Source organism: Microtus pennsylvanicus, chromosome 8, assembly GCF_037038515.1.
Source record: "Microtus pennsylvanicus isolate mMicPen1 chromosome 8, mMicPen1.hap1, whole genome shotgun sequence".
In the NCBI taxonomy this organism is placed as follows: Eukaryota; Metazoa; Chordata; class Mammalia; order Rodentia; family Cricetidae; genus Microtus; species Microtus pennsylvanicus.
In genome coordinates, this window is record NC_134586.1 from 67,628,819 (window position 1) to 67,646,273 (window position 17,455).

A 17,455-nucleotide genomic window follows, 5' to 3' on the forward strand; every position below is an offset into this window, starting at 1 on the left:
TGCACCATGGGATACAAAGTACAACACAATTAAGTGGCTAGCCAAGGTTTTCAATATCAGGGCTTCTGATCTGACTACAGATTATAAAATCAAGAATGATGAAATCTCAATGTCTCCTTTAGACTTCTTTCTATATAAACTGTCACTATCAACTTCTTATGATTTTTCTGTTTGTCTATTTTATAAAAATAGAGATTTTAAACTACTATGGAAAAAGTTAGCATCATTCATTATGACTGGGGGAAAAACTACCTAGGCATCTTTAGAGTGACCAAGATCAAAAACACTTATGACAACTTATGCTGGAGAGTGGGTGGACCAGTAAGATATCATCCATATACGGGATTACCGATATGTCATGAGGAATATTTTTTAGAGCTTGTTGCACATAATTTGACAAATTGCATTCATTGGTAAAATCGTGCAGGTTTGTGTACATTAGGCTCCCAAACCATAAAGGCAAACCACTCTTGGTCAAGTCCCATCAAAAGTAGCCTTAACATTTATTATCTAGTCTCTATACAATGGTACAGTACAAGTCTTCTCTGTAATCATGACTAGAATAGTCTGTGTGACTGGACCATCTCAATCAACAACCTTGAATTTGTTCTGGATGTAGAACTTTGAGGAAACTGCAACAGATGTGCTCTAAGATGCTGGATCACGTGGGTCATCCATTTTCACTGGTTTCTGGTCCCCTGCCTGAAAACACAAATTTTCAAAGGTAACATACATATCTTCATTAACACAAGTATGGACTGTGTTTTGTGCACAAACCAGCCAATGAAAATTTTTTTGTTTCTTCTTTGAACAGGTAAAATATGTCACCTGTCTTGTAGATTTCCTAGGTTTATTTCTTCATGTCTAACCTAGATTTAAATCTAACCTAGATTTTTAGGGGTTCTTCCCCCAATCAAACCTGGTGTCTATCAATCTTGAATGAATCCACTGCAGCATTTCATGTTCTGTAGAAACAATAACATAGCCTCTTCCCCAAAGCAACACTTTTTCTGCTTTGCAGTTTGAAATTAAGACATCCCTAAAGGCTGGATTAATTCAGCAGTTCCTTCAACATTACAATGTCTCTCAGCAGTTATCACCCAATGTTAATTATCAATCAATAGTTGTCTATTCTTACATGGCTTATTTCTTTATATTACTTTACTCTGCTGTATCTCCTGCCTAGCTATTAGCCATTTAGCTTTTTATTAAACCAACCACAGTGGAATATCTTTACACAGTGTAATTAAATCTCTCACAACAAGCTTTCTGACTTGCTGTGTCAGATTTTTACTTTTGTGATTCCATCATCTCAGATATTAAATTATTAAATGTTGTGGAATCCCATGTATTTAGATATATTTCTTTTACTTTGTTTTAGATGGTATTATCATGACATAATTGCCCCATCCAAAGTCATAGTTACTTATTTATTTTAAAATATTCTTATTATTTTTATTTATGTTTATGCTTCTCTCCACAGATATCTTATAGATATGTGCCCAAGAGTCCAGGTACCTATAAAAGCCTGAAGTATCCGATTCCCTAGAACTGGAGATACAGGAGATTGTAAGGTACCCGACATGGGTGCAAGGTATTAAACTCAGGTCCTCTGGAAGAGCAACAACAGCTGTTAGCCACTGAGTCATCTTTCCAACTCTAACTTGTGTGTGTGTGTTTTTTTCCCTAAGGATTTGATACTTTCAACCTTTCAATTTAAGTCTATGAAGCCTTTTCAGCTAATTTGCAAGTATAACATAAGAAAAAGACTTAATTTAATATTTTTAGATGAATTACTTTCAGTCCATTTGCTAACTAATATTCTTTCACATAGATTTCTCACAGGATGCTTGTATAAATAATTACTTCTGAACCCAGATTTATGACTCTGATATCATGATTGGTTTAACACAGCCTTAATTGGAGTCACTTTATATGAAATATTGAAATACAGAACTGAAAGTTCTCCAATGATATTCTTTGTTATCAATATTGTTCTATTCTAATCAATATTTCTATAGACGCTTTTATTCATGGTAGGAAATTTATGATTGACCTGTCAGTTTCCACCAACCTCCCCCCCAAAACTAAGATTATGGAACTTTTGATACATCAGTACAGCCAATAGCCACTGAAATACCAGCTCACTGGGCATGGTCTATTGCTCTTTAAAAAAGAACGGCAGCCCTCTGCTTGCTCTTCTTGCTTCTGGCTCCTGCTCCTTTCCTGGCTTTCGATGTTCTGTAAGTTTTTCCCCTAAAATAAATACCCCTTTAAATCCAAACTGATGTGGGATTGTTTCGCGCATTATCAAATTCATTATTTCTTCTTCAATTACTATTCAAGAAGTCTGTGTGTATGTGTGTGTGTATGTATTGTGTACAGTCTGCTGGATTTATTTAGTGTTATTCACATATGTATGTATTTAGATATGGACCACTAAGATGCGGACACTTAGATATGGACAATCAATGAGGACCATTAACCTACCAAGGTCCTCACCTGCTGACCCTAGTCATTAAGACTGCAACTATGAGAAAAAACAAGGTTGAGAATCAGCAACACCAGCCTCTTTCTCTCCCACCCCATTGCACCTGCCCACCACACCCACTTGCCCCCAGTAAGTCTGCTCTACTAGTAGCAACAGTGGGTAGTGGAAGCCCTGGAGGGCATCACATTGACCAAATCCATTAGCAGGGACAAGAAGGTCATTGCAGTGAAGGTTTGTAGAATAGTAAAATTGTTCATTGTAAGGAATGAATATAGTTACATCAACAGGAATGACATCAAGGAAGACATTTGTACTCCAGACTACCTTAAAGAAGGACAATCCCAGGAAGCACCTTTGCAGCATAGATGGAGAGACTGTGGAGTCTGATGTTGTTGAAGGAGAAAACGGTGCAGAGGCAGCAAATGTTACAAGTGGAGTTCCAGTTAAAGGTAGTAAATACACAGCAAACCATAACTATTTTAGATTTTATCCACATCATAGGTGTCCTCCATGCAATTACCAGCAAAACTTCCAGAATAGTGAGAGTCGAGAGAAGAAAAATGGATCTGAAGTGCTCCCAAAGGATAGGGCCAGCAACCCAGGTCCCATGGCAGGCAAAGGTACCTTACTATATATGGAGGCCCTATGGGCATTGACCGTAGTATTCCAACTCTGTGCAAGAAGTGTTGGAGAGTGATGGCAATCAGGGTGCAGGAGAGCAAGGTGAGACAGAGTATGTATTGGGATTAGGGACCATGATTCTGCAGGGGTCCGCCTGTCGGGGATTGGCCTCGACAAAATCATCTCTTACCAGGGTAGGGACAAGGGAATTGAAGAAATATAAGTAATGATATGAAGACACATAGAATAATAAGACAGGAACCATAAACAGTACAGGGAGGGTATTCCAGGGATTACTGAAATCCTAAAAATCACCCCTGTTTTTATCCCCCAGCTTTTATACCCAATATAAATTGGGGGGAGAAGATAACAAAAGACTTTAATTATCATGATACAAAGGATAACTCACACGGTCAATGGCCTTATCACTCAGAGACATCAAATCATTAGCATTATGTCCTCTAGGTAGCTAAGGTGCCCTAAATCACTGCCCTTCCCTAGGTGACCTCATAGTTACAATAAAGGAGCAGAAGTACATTTACATAGCCTGACCTCTCATCAGGATGGTATTGAGCTATCCTAATATCAAAAGAGCCAGGAAACTACCTCCTGAGTTAGGCATTGCAATTATGCCTGTCAGTTTCTAAACTCTCTGACCCACAGACAAGGTGGAAAAGGGCCTGCAGTTTTTAGCCTCCATGCCCTCCTCATCAAAGACAGTCTAGAGAGGATGGCAAAGAGGACAAGGGAAGTCATGAAGAGGCCCCACCAGCAACAGCCACCTCAACATCAATATCACACTAACTTCAATTCCCAACGCATATGGCCCAGAGAACCCTAAATCACAGGATAGCAAAGGGACAAAAGCAGCCAATTTTGCATTTTGCTTTTCTTTAGACAAGGCCTTACTATATATCCCAGGCTGACTTGAATCTCACATGTTCAACCTGGCCTGTAACTTCCAATTCTCCTGCCTCAGCTTCCCAAGTGTTAGGGTTTATGACACCATTCCAAGTAATAATTCTGACATAGAACATATATTTCAATGCTATCATGGTTACATTTGAATCATATATTTTCTATCTTTTTGTTTTCAAACTATCTGTCTCTAATATAAGTAAAGCTTGCGTATTTGTCTTTCTTGTGCTGTGGTTATGGCTATAACTCAGACTGACAAATATATTTTCTTTGTATTGACTTGACAAATCATATTTAAATGTATCAATAGGATAATCAATGTTTGGGAATGAGTTGTTTCCCTGAAAAAATTTTTAAAAACCTAACTCTTAATGTTTCAGAATTTTATATATTTAAAAAGGCAATTAAGTAGGACAGTATATTTTGTTTGCCTCATTCATCATAAATTTATTTAGTCATTAGTTTAAAGATTGCCATTTAATATCAGTTATAGCCTTCCAGCCCTCATTTTTTCTACCACTGATTCATTAAACATTCTAAACCCAAGAAGGCTCATGACATTGTCACATTGGTTATAGCTTAAATCTGTCTAACTGAGCAAGGAAAATGGTCCTTTGACAGTTTAACTATGTGAATCCCTCTAGAGTACCAAGACACTCTAGAGTGTAACAAACTACTAGTAATTCTTATATGAGCCCATGCAAACATATAGATTTTAGGTAGAATTTTTATTCATTCATTTATCTTTCATGACTGTGGGCTCATAAACTAACACACAAATTGTGTGGATGGAATTTTAAAAGTTTCTTTATCAAAGAAAGCATGACATATACCCCAGATATATAAGCATCATCAGTGTACATTACTGATTCAGAAAAACCACATTGAGAAGGTGTTTTTATTTAATTGTGTAGGGTTCCAGAAAATAGTGTAGATAAAGGTATCACAGGCCAGTGATGCGGGAAAGCTGGTCCAGAAAGAGGAGTCTAACTCACTTTTGACGGATGGCTCAGTTTAATTTCTGACTCCATAGTAATTTCTGGTCAGGCTCTAGATGTCCCTCTCATTTTTTCAGGTTACTTTTAGTCTTTGGTCTTTCAGACAAAAGGGTACTCTGCATCATGATTGTCATCTCCTCATTTCTTTTATCCTACTAGCCCAATGGGAAAAAATCAGACTGAGAGATTCAAAAAGAGCCATGGACCTGCCAAACCTAAAAGTTCAGGACAAGAAATGAGAGAGACTGTCTTCCATTTCTCAAATATGATATTACCCTACCTCTAGCGCAAGCCCCACCCTAGCTCCATCCCATGTCTTAACAGAGGCAAATAGTATGGGGATTCTTTGTCTCTGACCTGTGTTTGAAGTCAGGGATACACACAACCTCAGGATTTGTAGACAAATAGAAACCCACTGTTCCGGTCTTCTGGTAGACAACACGTAAAATAGGAGATCTGCAAATCAGAAAGGGTTAAAACAATCTGTCTTAACTGCACACTTGGAAACCACCACCAACAACAACAAATGTTTGGAGAATAAGCTACAGTCTCTAACGAATTTCATGAAATTCCCCAGGCTTTTGTTCTCAGCTTTACTTTTTGCTTGTTTATTTTGTTTTGTTTTTCAAGACAGGCTTTTTCTGTCCTGGAATTTGCCCTGCTCAAGAATGGTCTTGAACTCAGAGATCTGCCTACCTCTTCTTCCCAAATGCTGGGACTAAAGGCATGTACCACCACCTCCTGACCTCAGCTCCTCTTTTAATTGAATAGTTCTTCCTCTGTACCACAAGCATGCAAGTTTTTCAATTTTACAGAATTTATAAACACTCATTACAGAAAATGGTTCCTAGATTTTTTTAAATTTATTTATTTATTAAAGATTTCTGTCTCTTCCCCGCCACCGCCTCCCATTTCCCTCCCTCTCCCCCAATCAAGTCCCCCTCCCTCGTCAGCCCAAAGAGCAATCAGGGTTCCCTGACCTGTGGGAAGTCCAAGGACCACCCACCTCCATTCAGGTCTAGTAAAGTGAGCATCCAAACTGCCTAGGCTCCCCCAAAGCCAGTACGTGCAGTAGGATCAAAATCCCAAGGAGAGATGGAATTAGAACAGTAGTAAAGATCAAGCCGTGACTGACATTGCCTCTGCCTTTCTCCAGGTACATCAGGTGGTAAGCATGCAACGATAGTTTCAGAATAGAAGTTCTAGGAAAAGAGCAAATGTTGACTTGGAGACAGGTAGATCAGGCATGAGACCAGGATGAAGTAGGCTATGCTCTTAGCCATATTGAACAGTAGACTGTCTTTTGTTTAGGAAGCAAATTAACAATCTCTACTAAATAACACAGAAACTAAAATTCTGGAATGAACAGAGCACACTTGATCTTTTGCAAGGACTCTCTGCTCTCCATTTCTTGGTGGGTGAAGGCCATCTGAGTCCCAGACTGCTCAAATATTTCTCTTCAGGGGATAAGATAAACCCTGAATCTCAAAGGCAGCTCTGGCTCTGTTGCTGCATCCTTGTTAGCAGCTTCTGTATAAAAATTACCTTTTTATAAGTGTGACCTGCTCTATGTGTTCTGATATGTATGGGGTTAGAAGAGAATTAAATGAAAATCGGTATAATTGCAAGTTTCTAAAGCATGTAAATCAATATATTTATAATAGAACCAAGGCTTTGGTTTGAAAAAAAATACCTTTTTACTTTCCCCACGTAGATGAGGAATAACTTATGTTACAGGTGCCTACCTACAAAAAGTACTTACCTGCAGACTGAGATCAAGATATCATGTCGGGCTAGGAAGAGGGAGGTCTTTCATATACAACAGGGTTGAATAGAAACTCTAGGGCAGGTGAAGAATGGGAGTGGCAAGAAATGTCAGAACATTTTCATTGGACACTGAAACGCAAACTCTGGCAATAGTAACAGCTCCGTTCTGATACACTCTGGGAACTATCACAGATGGGGTCCTTTTCCCGCACCTAGGCTGGCGAACTTCCCAGGCTAAAGACTATTTCTTTGCTTTCCCAGAAGCAAATAAGTGCTCAGGTCCCTGAACAGCCTAGGGGAAACCCTTCCAGAAACTCAGAAAGGCTAATTGGAGCAGGGGAGGAGAGAAATATCCTACGTGCTTCCAGAACAGGGCCATCAGTGGGGACAGGGACAGGAAAGGCAGATGCAGCAGGATATGTTGTGAAGCATCCCTGCTTGAGACAATGAAGAATATAGTTTAAACTTCAGATTGCTTACATGCCTTCTTTCGATGGTATAAGCAAAGTGCTAAAACTGAAATCTCTGGAACTTCCTCACTGATCTGCTCACAAAGTCAGCCTCCTGTGAAGCTGTCTGCCTGGCTTTGTGATTTCCCTGTTCTTTTCAAAGGGCTGAGAACTTTCTAGCAACTAAAAAGAAGTCTATGACTGTCTGCCATGGGTGTGTTTTAAGAACAGTAAACATAATACAATATGTTATACTGACTCCCCAGGTAATTTTATAATCATCCTAGCTGCACCTGCTGTACTGTCCTTGGATGATCTGGTTTTGGGATTTTTCTTGATACTTTTTCAGTATTATTTTCTTTTTTAATCAAAGAACAAAACATTCTCCTCCAAGATTTTTTTCTTAAACACTATGATTAGGATACAGCAAAAATGGGTTGGAATAGTCAAGTAAGATTTTAGAATTATCTAGTCCTTTGTCTTTTGATGGAAACAGGAGAGAGTGCTGAGCATTTGAAATCTTTAAGGTGATGAACTTGATGTCAGATGGTGGTGGCACATGCTTTTAATCCCAGAGTAAAGTGACAAGTAGAGGCAAGTGGATCTTCGTGAGTTCAAGGCCAGCCTGGTCTATAAGAGCTAGTTCCAGGACAGGCTCCAAAGTTACAGAGAAATCCTGTCTTGAAAAACCAAAAAGAAAAAAAAGGTGACCTTGAAATGGACACATCTAAGCCATTGCACAGCTACAAAAGTTATCATTCTTGGGAGACATTTCAGTGCACGTAAAACAATATGGGGATCTCGCAAAGAAAGATTTTTTGTTCTCATTTTTTTAAAAAAATCTCTTATTTGTTAATTACATATATATATACATATATGCAATGAGATAAAGTTCAAGATGTTCGTATTTATTTTCAGGTTCGTGGACCAATAAACTATATAAAGCATTACAATAGAACCATTGTAGACACAGGAATTTGATAATGTGTGGCAGCCAAGCTCAGTTCTGTCAACCCAGTATTAAACACTGCAAATGTCATTCTGTTGTGTCAGCACCACTCTTGCTCTTTGAATGACAGCCCCATTCTGGCAGGAGTGACATAGCATCTCAATGTACTTTACTTTGCATTTCCCCAAAGCTTAGGGATATTTAACTTTTTAAAATGTATCTACTGGCCACTGTACTTGATCCTTTGGAAAACGTCTGAGCATTGCACTAGTCTGCTTATTGATTGGATTTTTTTTTTTGGTATTTCTGGGTTTAATTTTCTTAGACATTTCTATATTTTAGATACCAATTCACTGTCAAGTACATGAATGGTAAAAAATTTTCTGCTATTTTTCAGGTTGATTCTTTTCCTGGGAAAATTTGAAAAAAATTCCAAAATTGGAAAGTGATATTTGTGAAATGGAAACGTTTCTAGAAAGAATATTGGCCTTAATGCAGCATCTTTACTCAAAGTTTGCACAAAGCTATGTACAAGTTACCTAAATCTAAAACTAAATCCTTTAACAAAGTGGTAAGTATGTTAAGCCTTAAGTTACATTGGAAATGCATGAATCAAGATCCAATTTACTTAGTACTCAGGAGGAACAATAAAGGCCTACAAAGAGGCACAGGTCACAAGTGTGCAGTTGCAAAGAGAACCATCATGGAGCAACAGCAATTCATAAAACCAATAAAAGAATTTTACAAATATAACTGACTACTTATCAGAAAGTTATTTTCCAAAGATCTTCCTTAACATCAAGGAACATTTTAATATATACATATATGTGTATACACAAAGTACATAAGTATGTTTGTATATTTGCACATTAATTTGAAGAATTGGCTGGGTCCTTAAAGTAGACATGCCCTATACTATTTTTTTAATGTAGAGGAAGTATAAGTTCCTCTACAGCATATTTGTGATATATCAAATTTCTTCAGGCATTTTTGTTGTTAAATTTTATTGAGATAGTTTTGATTATCTTTTGCCATCCTTATCAGCCACCTTCAGACTCTGTATAGGCAAGAATTGGCAGTTTTTATTTGAGGTAGAGTCAAGAGTTAAGGCTCACCACCAATGACAGGAATTCTGCTCACAGTTTCTGAGTGTTTTTTCTTCATTTTTCCCCCACACAAGTCTTAATTGTTCTCCAGTGTACCTTCATTTTTCCTTTCTTGGTTACTTCATCTTTAATTTGCACAATTTCCTGGAAGATGTTTTCATGCTCTCTTTGTTTTTCAGGATCGTGGGAATTGGACACCTGGGAACATTTAAAACAAAAGAGAATTCCAGCTTTGCCTGATGAAAGGTTTGTTCTGATGGCATCAATCTAACTTTGTGCCAGCCCAGTCTCTACCTGGAGGAGCACCTCACTGTGCCAGAATCTCCCCAGGCCCACGCACCTACATGCTTCTCCTGTCCTGGGTTGCTTTGAGTAGTCTATTCTCTGCCTTGCCAGACATTGGCTGGGCACTGATTCTTCTTCCTCATGTGTTATGAGACAGACTGTCTCCATGTAATCTGTTGATTCTTCAAGGTGGACCACAAGTAACAGAATGTAAACAGGGTTATCTAAACCTTCCTCCTACATCCATGTATTTCTCTAACTTAATAAGACATTTTATTGTTGTTTATAGTAAGTAATTAAACCACACTCAGTTTAATAACTTTGCACAAGATCTCAATCCCTCCCAACTCATGTTCCTTTTCTTCCATCTTCTCTTTTTTGAGATAGGGATGTTGTAAAGAGTCGCTTGTTCATCCTGGCCACCCAGAGCCAAAATAACCACACAGAAACTGTACTAATTAAATCACTACTTGGTCCATTAGTTCTAGATTCATATTGGCTAACTCTTAAATATTAATTTAACCAATTTCTATTAATCTGTGTATTGCCATGTGGCAGTGGCTTATCGGCAAAGTTTCGGCATGGGTGACTCTGGTGGTGGCTCCATTGCTTCTCTGTCTGACTGCCTTTCTTTCTCCCAGCATTCAGCCTAGCTTTCCCTGACTACCTAAGTTCTGCCTTGTTATAAGTCAAAAGCCGTTTCTTTATTCATTAATGGCAATCACAGCACACAGAGGGGGCTACCACATCACCTTGTCCAGCAATTTTTTTCCATGAAGCAGGAAATTTCAAAGACAGTTCCATGTATTTTGGCAGTTTGTTGGTCACTGTCTTCTGTGTCCTGCAGAATGTCTGGTAGACTCTTTCATGAACCAGGAAACCCAAAGAACCGTCTCACCTTTATGCAACTTCAGTAGTCATTTCTCTGTGGGTCTTGCATGTCCAGTTAAGCAGTCGAGCAAGAGCAGTTTCTTGCCCAAATGGATGAGGAGCCTCTTAAATGCCCATCTTCCTCTTGAAGCAATTGGTGCTATCAGGAGTAGACATGTCTCATTGTCATGAAAAGTCCTAAGTTATTAAAACATTTTAAGTGCCAATTCTAAAAGTTTCTGTGAGATTTGAAGAGCACCTATCTAACTGAAATATAACTACATATCTAGAAAATCTAACTAAAATGACTACAAGCTTAACTATTATAGATGAGTATTTATTAACTTATATTTCTTAATTATACATTATATTTTTAAATGAGTTACACAAACACAATACCTTAATCAAGATCAGAAAAGCATATACATATAACAAAATTGACTTTAAATTTGTATCAGTAAACCAATATTCATACCAATGCAAATTATTCATTTCTATATTATATCCCCCTTTTAATGTAAACAAGCATCTATAGATAATATTTGGGAATATGAGTGTAGTTTTGTTCATTCTGTTTCCTGCTGATTGGGGGAACTGTTAATCAGGTCTTTCAGGGTTTATCCTGTGTGCTAGGTTTATCTCAGTCAGTACTTGGGCAAAGTAATTTTTTAAGGGTGTTCAAGGTGACCTTTCAGGGGTTCTTATTCCATCAAACCACACCAGTCTGGAAGCAATCCATAGGTTCTCATTCTTTGCAAAACCAAGAGAAGAACTTCTTTTCCAAAACAACCTATCCTTAGACCTAAATTTGGAAGTCATGCTAGCTACGTTTATAATATACATACTGGTTTAACTTAGCAGCCCATACAATGAAATGTCTTTCTGTTCTTAGCTCATTCATAGTCAATAACTTCAAAGATAAGACAATAATATACATAATCCAGATTCTGTGATTTTTTTTTATTTTTATGTGGTTTGTTTTTCTTACTCCTTTTAATCTATGACTATCTATACTCTGTCTGTTTAAAGAGTTTACCCTTTTTTAAAAAATCATTTACTCCTTTTCCAATTCTCTATACTCATTTTCTTCTGTCTTCCAAGGCTACATGCCTTTTTCTAACATTGTGACCAATTTAGAGGTCTTTTATGTCTAAATCTGTCCTACTGTGTATCTGTAACTTTTTACCGTCCAGGAACACTATTAAACTGCTAGGATCTTCTTAAAACCTTAAGCTGCATTTCTGCTAGGGAAAAAACAGCAGTGCCTGATTGCCCCACCCAGTCCAGCATGGCGGAGCTGCTCGCTGCTAGGAGAGCCATTCACACTGCCCTATTTCCAGGCACACAGCCAGTCCATGTCACCATTAAAAAAGCTGCAGCAGTCTGTTCAAAAACTCCATTAGATGCTCCATCTCTCTAAGGAGACAAAGGTCATGCTGACAGCACATCCCAGAAAGCCTGCATTTCAGAAGAGCCTGGCTTTTTTTTTTTTCCTGCTGCTGCTACTGAATCAGGAAAATCTCTTTTAAAGGAGTCATGCCTCTGCTTGCTTCTAGCAAACAGAGCCCACCAAAGAAAATGGCACTAGGAAACCATGCTTTACTCTGTTCTTTGGAGTCTCAGGTTTTTACATGGATTTTAGTTGTCCATGTGGTTGCCAATTTGTTGTTAGGAGCCACTTGTTCATACTGGCCACCCAAAACTGAAATAACCACACAGAAACTGTATTAAGAAGGGAGTCAGAATAAACTTTCTGATAATGAGAAAGGCAAAATTCTCCAGATCAGTTTAGGAAGAGGACGGTCAAGAAAGGAGTAGGCATGCTGCATAGGATCCTGCCATCTAGGGAAGTGGATAAAACCATCAAATCATGATTCCATAAATGGTAAAGTTTAGGGAGAAAAGAGTACACAGTATAAAATTTTAAAAAAGGAAAAGGTAGGAGAGGAAAATACAAGGAAAAAAAAGAGTTCAGTCTTCATTTTTTATGTAGTGGCATGCTAGAGAAGGCATCTAAGTTGTCTAAATCTTAAATTGTTTTATTGCTGTCACAAGCAGGTGTGTGGCATGTCATGTGAGGCTGCCTACCCTGCACCAGGCCTCACAGACTGTCCTGTTCTAGTGTCACACATCTTTGGGTTGCTCACGCTAGCTCGCCTCACCCCTTTAGACATCTTGAGATCCTGGAAGGGTTCTGTTTTTATTCAGGGATATGGGAACTAGGAATTTGGATTCTGTTATAGAACAAAACATTTTTTAGCTTGAGAAGTTTTCCAACTGTGAATATGAAGAATTCATCACCTGTGATCATTCCCATGATATTCCAGAAAAGGTGACTCCTACTGCCAGGATTTCTGTATGCCATCTGTGCCAAAGGCAAATGTTCTGAGACTCATGTCCCTCCCCTTCATCATTTGTGATGACTCTTCTACCCTACTCTGTCATATAAAAGACCTTGTTAGCACACAGCCTGGCAAGATTTATTCTTCCCAGGTGTCTGGTAAGTGTGTTTAAAGTGGAAGACTCCTCAACACAGGCTAGTTTATTAGATCTGGGAAAAAAAGACAAAAAAATGTTATGAAATGTTCTAGAAGTATTTGTAACTCAGTAGAGGGCCAAGCTGACTTTCTATTCCTAAGGCTATTGCATATTCCATAAATCTCGAGAGAAGGAGTTGAGTATACGGGGATGCCAGACAGCATTCTTGAACTAAGAAATCAAGAGACAAGAGACTTTGTATAGGATCAAGATAGCTGTGTTAACCACTCCTAAAGTTTTCTTCTCTTTTTCTTCAATAGTACTGCTGATTTCGAATTTAAATCTAAGACTCCCCTCTGCTGAGCATGGCTCAGAACAATGCATATCATATCCTGTTTGCATGCCTGATTCTCCTGGCATGCAGCCAAGGTAGGCTTGATGCACCATGATCCCTACAGAACTGAAGGTTTTATTCCATTCCTATAGATGTTTGTGTTTTTTGGGAAATGGCATAGTAAATGTTGGAGGTTATAATTTAACTAATCACAATTAAATAGACCATCAACAAGAAAATTTGAATTGGGTTATTAACCTATATTTTCTTCATGGCAACTAATGTTTCCATATTTGTTATGATTAAATCTAGACATCTTTATTAATTAATGGAAACTTTATGCAGAGACTCTTATGTAAGAAAAGGTATAAAATACAAAAGAAAGGTAACAGCTTCAGAAAAAATAAAGATACAATTGTGGAGAAAAAAATCCCAGAAACGAATAGTGAGCTATTGTCTAAAGGAAAGAGATCCTGGGAAAGAAAAGTAAGAAAAGAGGCTAGAAGTCAGTCTAGTGCCTCTCTTACATCCTTGCATGCTGAGAGAGGACTTGTTTCAACGACAGGTGTCTCAGCATCCAGGCTTTGTACAATCCTCAGCATCTCCTTCACTCTCCTCTCACACTCTCTAGGCGAGAAGGCTGAAGAAAGCTTGCCCACACCTGAGAATGATCTTCCTTCTGCCAGGATCAACTGCCCAGAAGGTGCTAATGCCTATGGTTCCTACTGCTACTACTTTGTTGAAGATCGTTTGACCTGGGGAGAGGCAGATGTAAGTGAAAAGAGAAATATGAGAAGAGAAAGGTATCTGAAAATAGAGAGTGTTAACCTTTTCTAGTTGCTTCATAAGGTAGGGTTGATCACCTATTTGTCCCACCTACGTTTTTCCCTTGTTGGTGACTTTCACTCTGAATTTTCTGGGCAGAAATCTTAATGCAGAGTCATGGTATCATCAGGAGTATTTCTGTCACTGTCCTTTCCCTCAAACATTCTTTATTGGGGCTAGTATCTTGTTCAAAACAGCACTTCTTTGTTGAACAATCTATTTTCTGTCTGCATGCTTACAGCTCTTTTGCCAGAATATGAATTCAGGGCACCTGGTGTCAGTGCTCAGCCAGGCCGAGGGCAACTTTGTGGCTTCTTTGGTTAAAGAGACTGGTACTACAAATGCCTATGTCTGGATTGGACTCCATGACCCCAAAAATGTGAGTATATGGCTTCCTTATCTCCTAATACACAGGTGAAGGAGAAGGGGGAGAATCAAGTCTAGATTGTAAAAAGCCAATTTTACAAAAAGTATAGAAAAGCAATGTATTTGTTGATTCTAGAATATATGAGCATGTTGAGGCTCCCTGCACGTTGTTATGAGGATAGCTGGGGCTCAACTTGTTAAAAGCTCCATTCATTCAAGAAAAAATGTATTGTATTTACTGAGATGTGTTTTTTTACATATTCATTACTATTTATAGAATATCTTGTAGATTTCTGTGTTAGAAGAGAATCCTTTTGAAATGACAGAAGAAAATAATTTATTGCCTGTTTTTGTGAATCTGTTGCTTTACCAACCCAACTAGCCCTATCTAGTGTTATGCTAAAAGAGGATAGGTTTGGCCTCAAGAAAGAGACTCTAGGAGCAGTTTGTGTGATACACATTTATGGTTCTTTGTAAAATTCAGAGTACTTCTCTGGGGGACAATGGAGGAGATGAATATTTCAGGAAAGCACAAAAGTGAAGAAACACTATGGTTCTTTCTTTTAATTTATTTAATTATTAAAGATTTCTGCCTCCTCCCTGCCACCGCCTCCCATTTCCCTCCTCCTCCCCCGATCAAGTCCCCCCCTCCCATCCTCATCCATTGCTGGTGGAAATGCAAACTTGTCCAACCACTTTGCAAAGCAGTGTGGCGGTTTCTCAGGAAATTCGGAATCAACCCACCCCTGGACCCAGATATACCACTCTTGGGAATATACCCAAGAAATGCCCTATCATACTCCAAAAGCATTTGCTCAACTATTTACATAGAAGCATTGTTTGTGATAGCCAGAACCTGGAAACAACCTAGATGCCCTTCAGTGGAAGAATGGATGAAGAAAGTATGGAATATATACATATTAGAGTACTACTCAGCTGTAAAAAACAAGGACTTCTTGAATTTTGCATACAAGTGGATAGAAACACTATGGTTCTTAACAGGAGTATGATCTTTATTTTGTCCTATATTTTGGTTCATTTCGTAAAATGCACGTGGCCTGAGAGTTTCTACAAAATTCTGAGTAACATTGGTTCGATTTGACTCTTTCACTGTAGAACCGACGTTGGCACTGGAGCAGTGGATCTGTGTTTCTCTATAAATCATGGGCCACTGGAGCTCCAAGCACGAGCAATCGCGGTTATTGTGTGGCACTGACTTCAAACACAGGTAGGAGGAAAAGATATTGTTGTTTGCTTCTTCAACTCAGTTCTGGGGACAGACCTCAGGGTGCAGAAAGAGAAAGGGTTACTTATGCAAGAAATAGAACTGTTCTTATTTCCTATCTTGAATCTTAGAGCTAGGTGAGACCACACTTCTCTTTCTGACCTTTTTTCATTAATTTGTAGCATACAAGAAATGGAAAGATGAAAATTGTGATTCATTGTACTCCTTCGTCTGCAAGTTCAAAAACTAAAGTCATCTGAACAATTGACATCTCGAACTTCATTAGTATGGTTTAGAAAATCAAACAATACCATCTATCCACCACAAATTAGATACTCATCTCTGTTGAATTACACTTGCACTATGTTTATCTACCCCAATTTTTATACCCTGACCTAATGAAAATAAAATTGTATCCTCCACTTGTGTTGTCGTCTGTGTTCACTGTTTGTTGCTAATGGATGGGTGTCGTAGGAGGCTGTTTGTTTGTTCTCTGCTGTCCAGAACTGAAACAATCACTCAGAATCTAAATTATTTGCAATACTGTTTGGCCAATAGCTTAAGCAAGAATTTCTAGCTTGCTCTTATATCCCAAATTTGCCCATCTCCATTAATCTGTGTATTGCCGCATGTCTGTGGCTTCCTGGATAATGTTCCATCCCCAGCATCTATCTCTGTCAGGGCTACCTGAAATCTCCCTGATTCTGCCTTCTGTATCCCAGTAATCAGTTTAGTTTTCCCTGCCTAGTTCTGTTCTGCCCTGCTATAAGCCCAAAGCAGTTTCTTTATTCATTAACTAATAAAACCAACACCTATACAGAAGGACTTCCCACATCAGCTGGGTATCTGACGAAGTCTAGCACTGATAAGCTTACTCTGGCATATCCATTTTTAAAAATACTGCCTTCATCAACCATTAGTGCTTTCGTTTGTGATAAATTTGAAACACATGCACTCTTTGTGTTTGCTTAGGCTTTGTTTTGAAGAAATAGTGAATGGCATGGGTATTTTGGTACATAATACATGGTGATTTTACAAGCTTGAGTTCTAAGGAAGCCACACTTTTGTACACAAAAAATCAATTTGAAGCCATGATTGATTTGAGATTTTAAGGAAAATTGCTTCATGTAAAATATGGAATGAATTGGTGACCAACATATTGGTGACTAGAACCATAAAGGCCAACATAGTTTGTTAAATGACACACCACCAGCAATCAGCAAGAAGCTGGTCTTTTTTGTGTCTAGAATTCCTTTTCAAGCTTTATCAGGTTTTATGTGAATTTTAGTCCACCATGTTGGCATGCTAATTTGTAAGAGGAGGTTCTTTTTTCCAGCTGCCCAGCTAGCTTAGACCCAAAATAATCACACATAAACCATGTTAGTTAAATCACTGCTTTGCCCATTAGCTCTAGCTTCTTTTTGGCTACTCTTATTTATTAATTTAACCCATCTCCATTAATCTGTGTATTGCCATGTAGCGGTGGCTTACTGGCAAATTTCAGTACATCTGTCTCTGGCAGCTCCATGGCTTCTCTCTGACTCAGCCCTTCTTTCTCCCAGCACTCAGCTTAGCTTTCCCTGCCTACATAAATTCTGCCTTGCTATAGGTCCAAAGCAGTAAGGAGAACCAGGGAGATGCCATGTAGGTACCTGAAGAGAAAGACACAAGCCTCCAGTATGAACCTTTCCAGTAAATTACAAGCCTCATGATAAAATACAAAATGATAGAGTTTTTTTTTTATTTAATATGTAAGCGCTAGCTAGAAATATG

At 38.4% G+C, this 17,455-nt stretch overlaps 1 protein-coding gene and 1 long non-coding RNA gene across 2 annotated transcripts; one reads left to right on the forward strand and one right to left on the reverse strand.

Annotated features, from left to right (window-relative positions):
- Positions 1-485: 485 nt before the first annotated feature.
- Positions 486-6,834, reverse strand: LOC142855564 (uncharacterized). Its single transcript, XR_012911525.1, has 3 exons — positions 6,791-6,834; positions 5,386-5,484; positions 486-702 (listed from the first exon to the last, which is right to left on the reverse strand). It is a non-coding gene; the product is annotated as an uncharacterized LOC142855564 (long non-coding RNA).
- A 6,423-nt stretch (positions 6,835-13,257) lies between these two features.
- Reg1a (regenerating family member 1 alpha) lies at positions 13,258-16,104 on the forward strand. The gene is made up of 5 exons (XM_075982037.1): positions 13,258-13,361; positions 13,898-14,037; positions 14,333-14,470; positions 15,574-15,685; positions 15,865-16,104. The coding sequence occupies exons 1-5, from the start codon at positions 13,298-13,300 to the stop codon at positions 15,930-15,932; spliced, it is 522 nt and encodes a 173-aa protein (XP_075838152.1). The 5' UTR covers positions 13,258-13,297; the 3' UTR covers positions 15,933-16,104.
- The last annotated feature ends 1,351 nt before the right edge of the window (positions 16,105-17,455 follow it).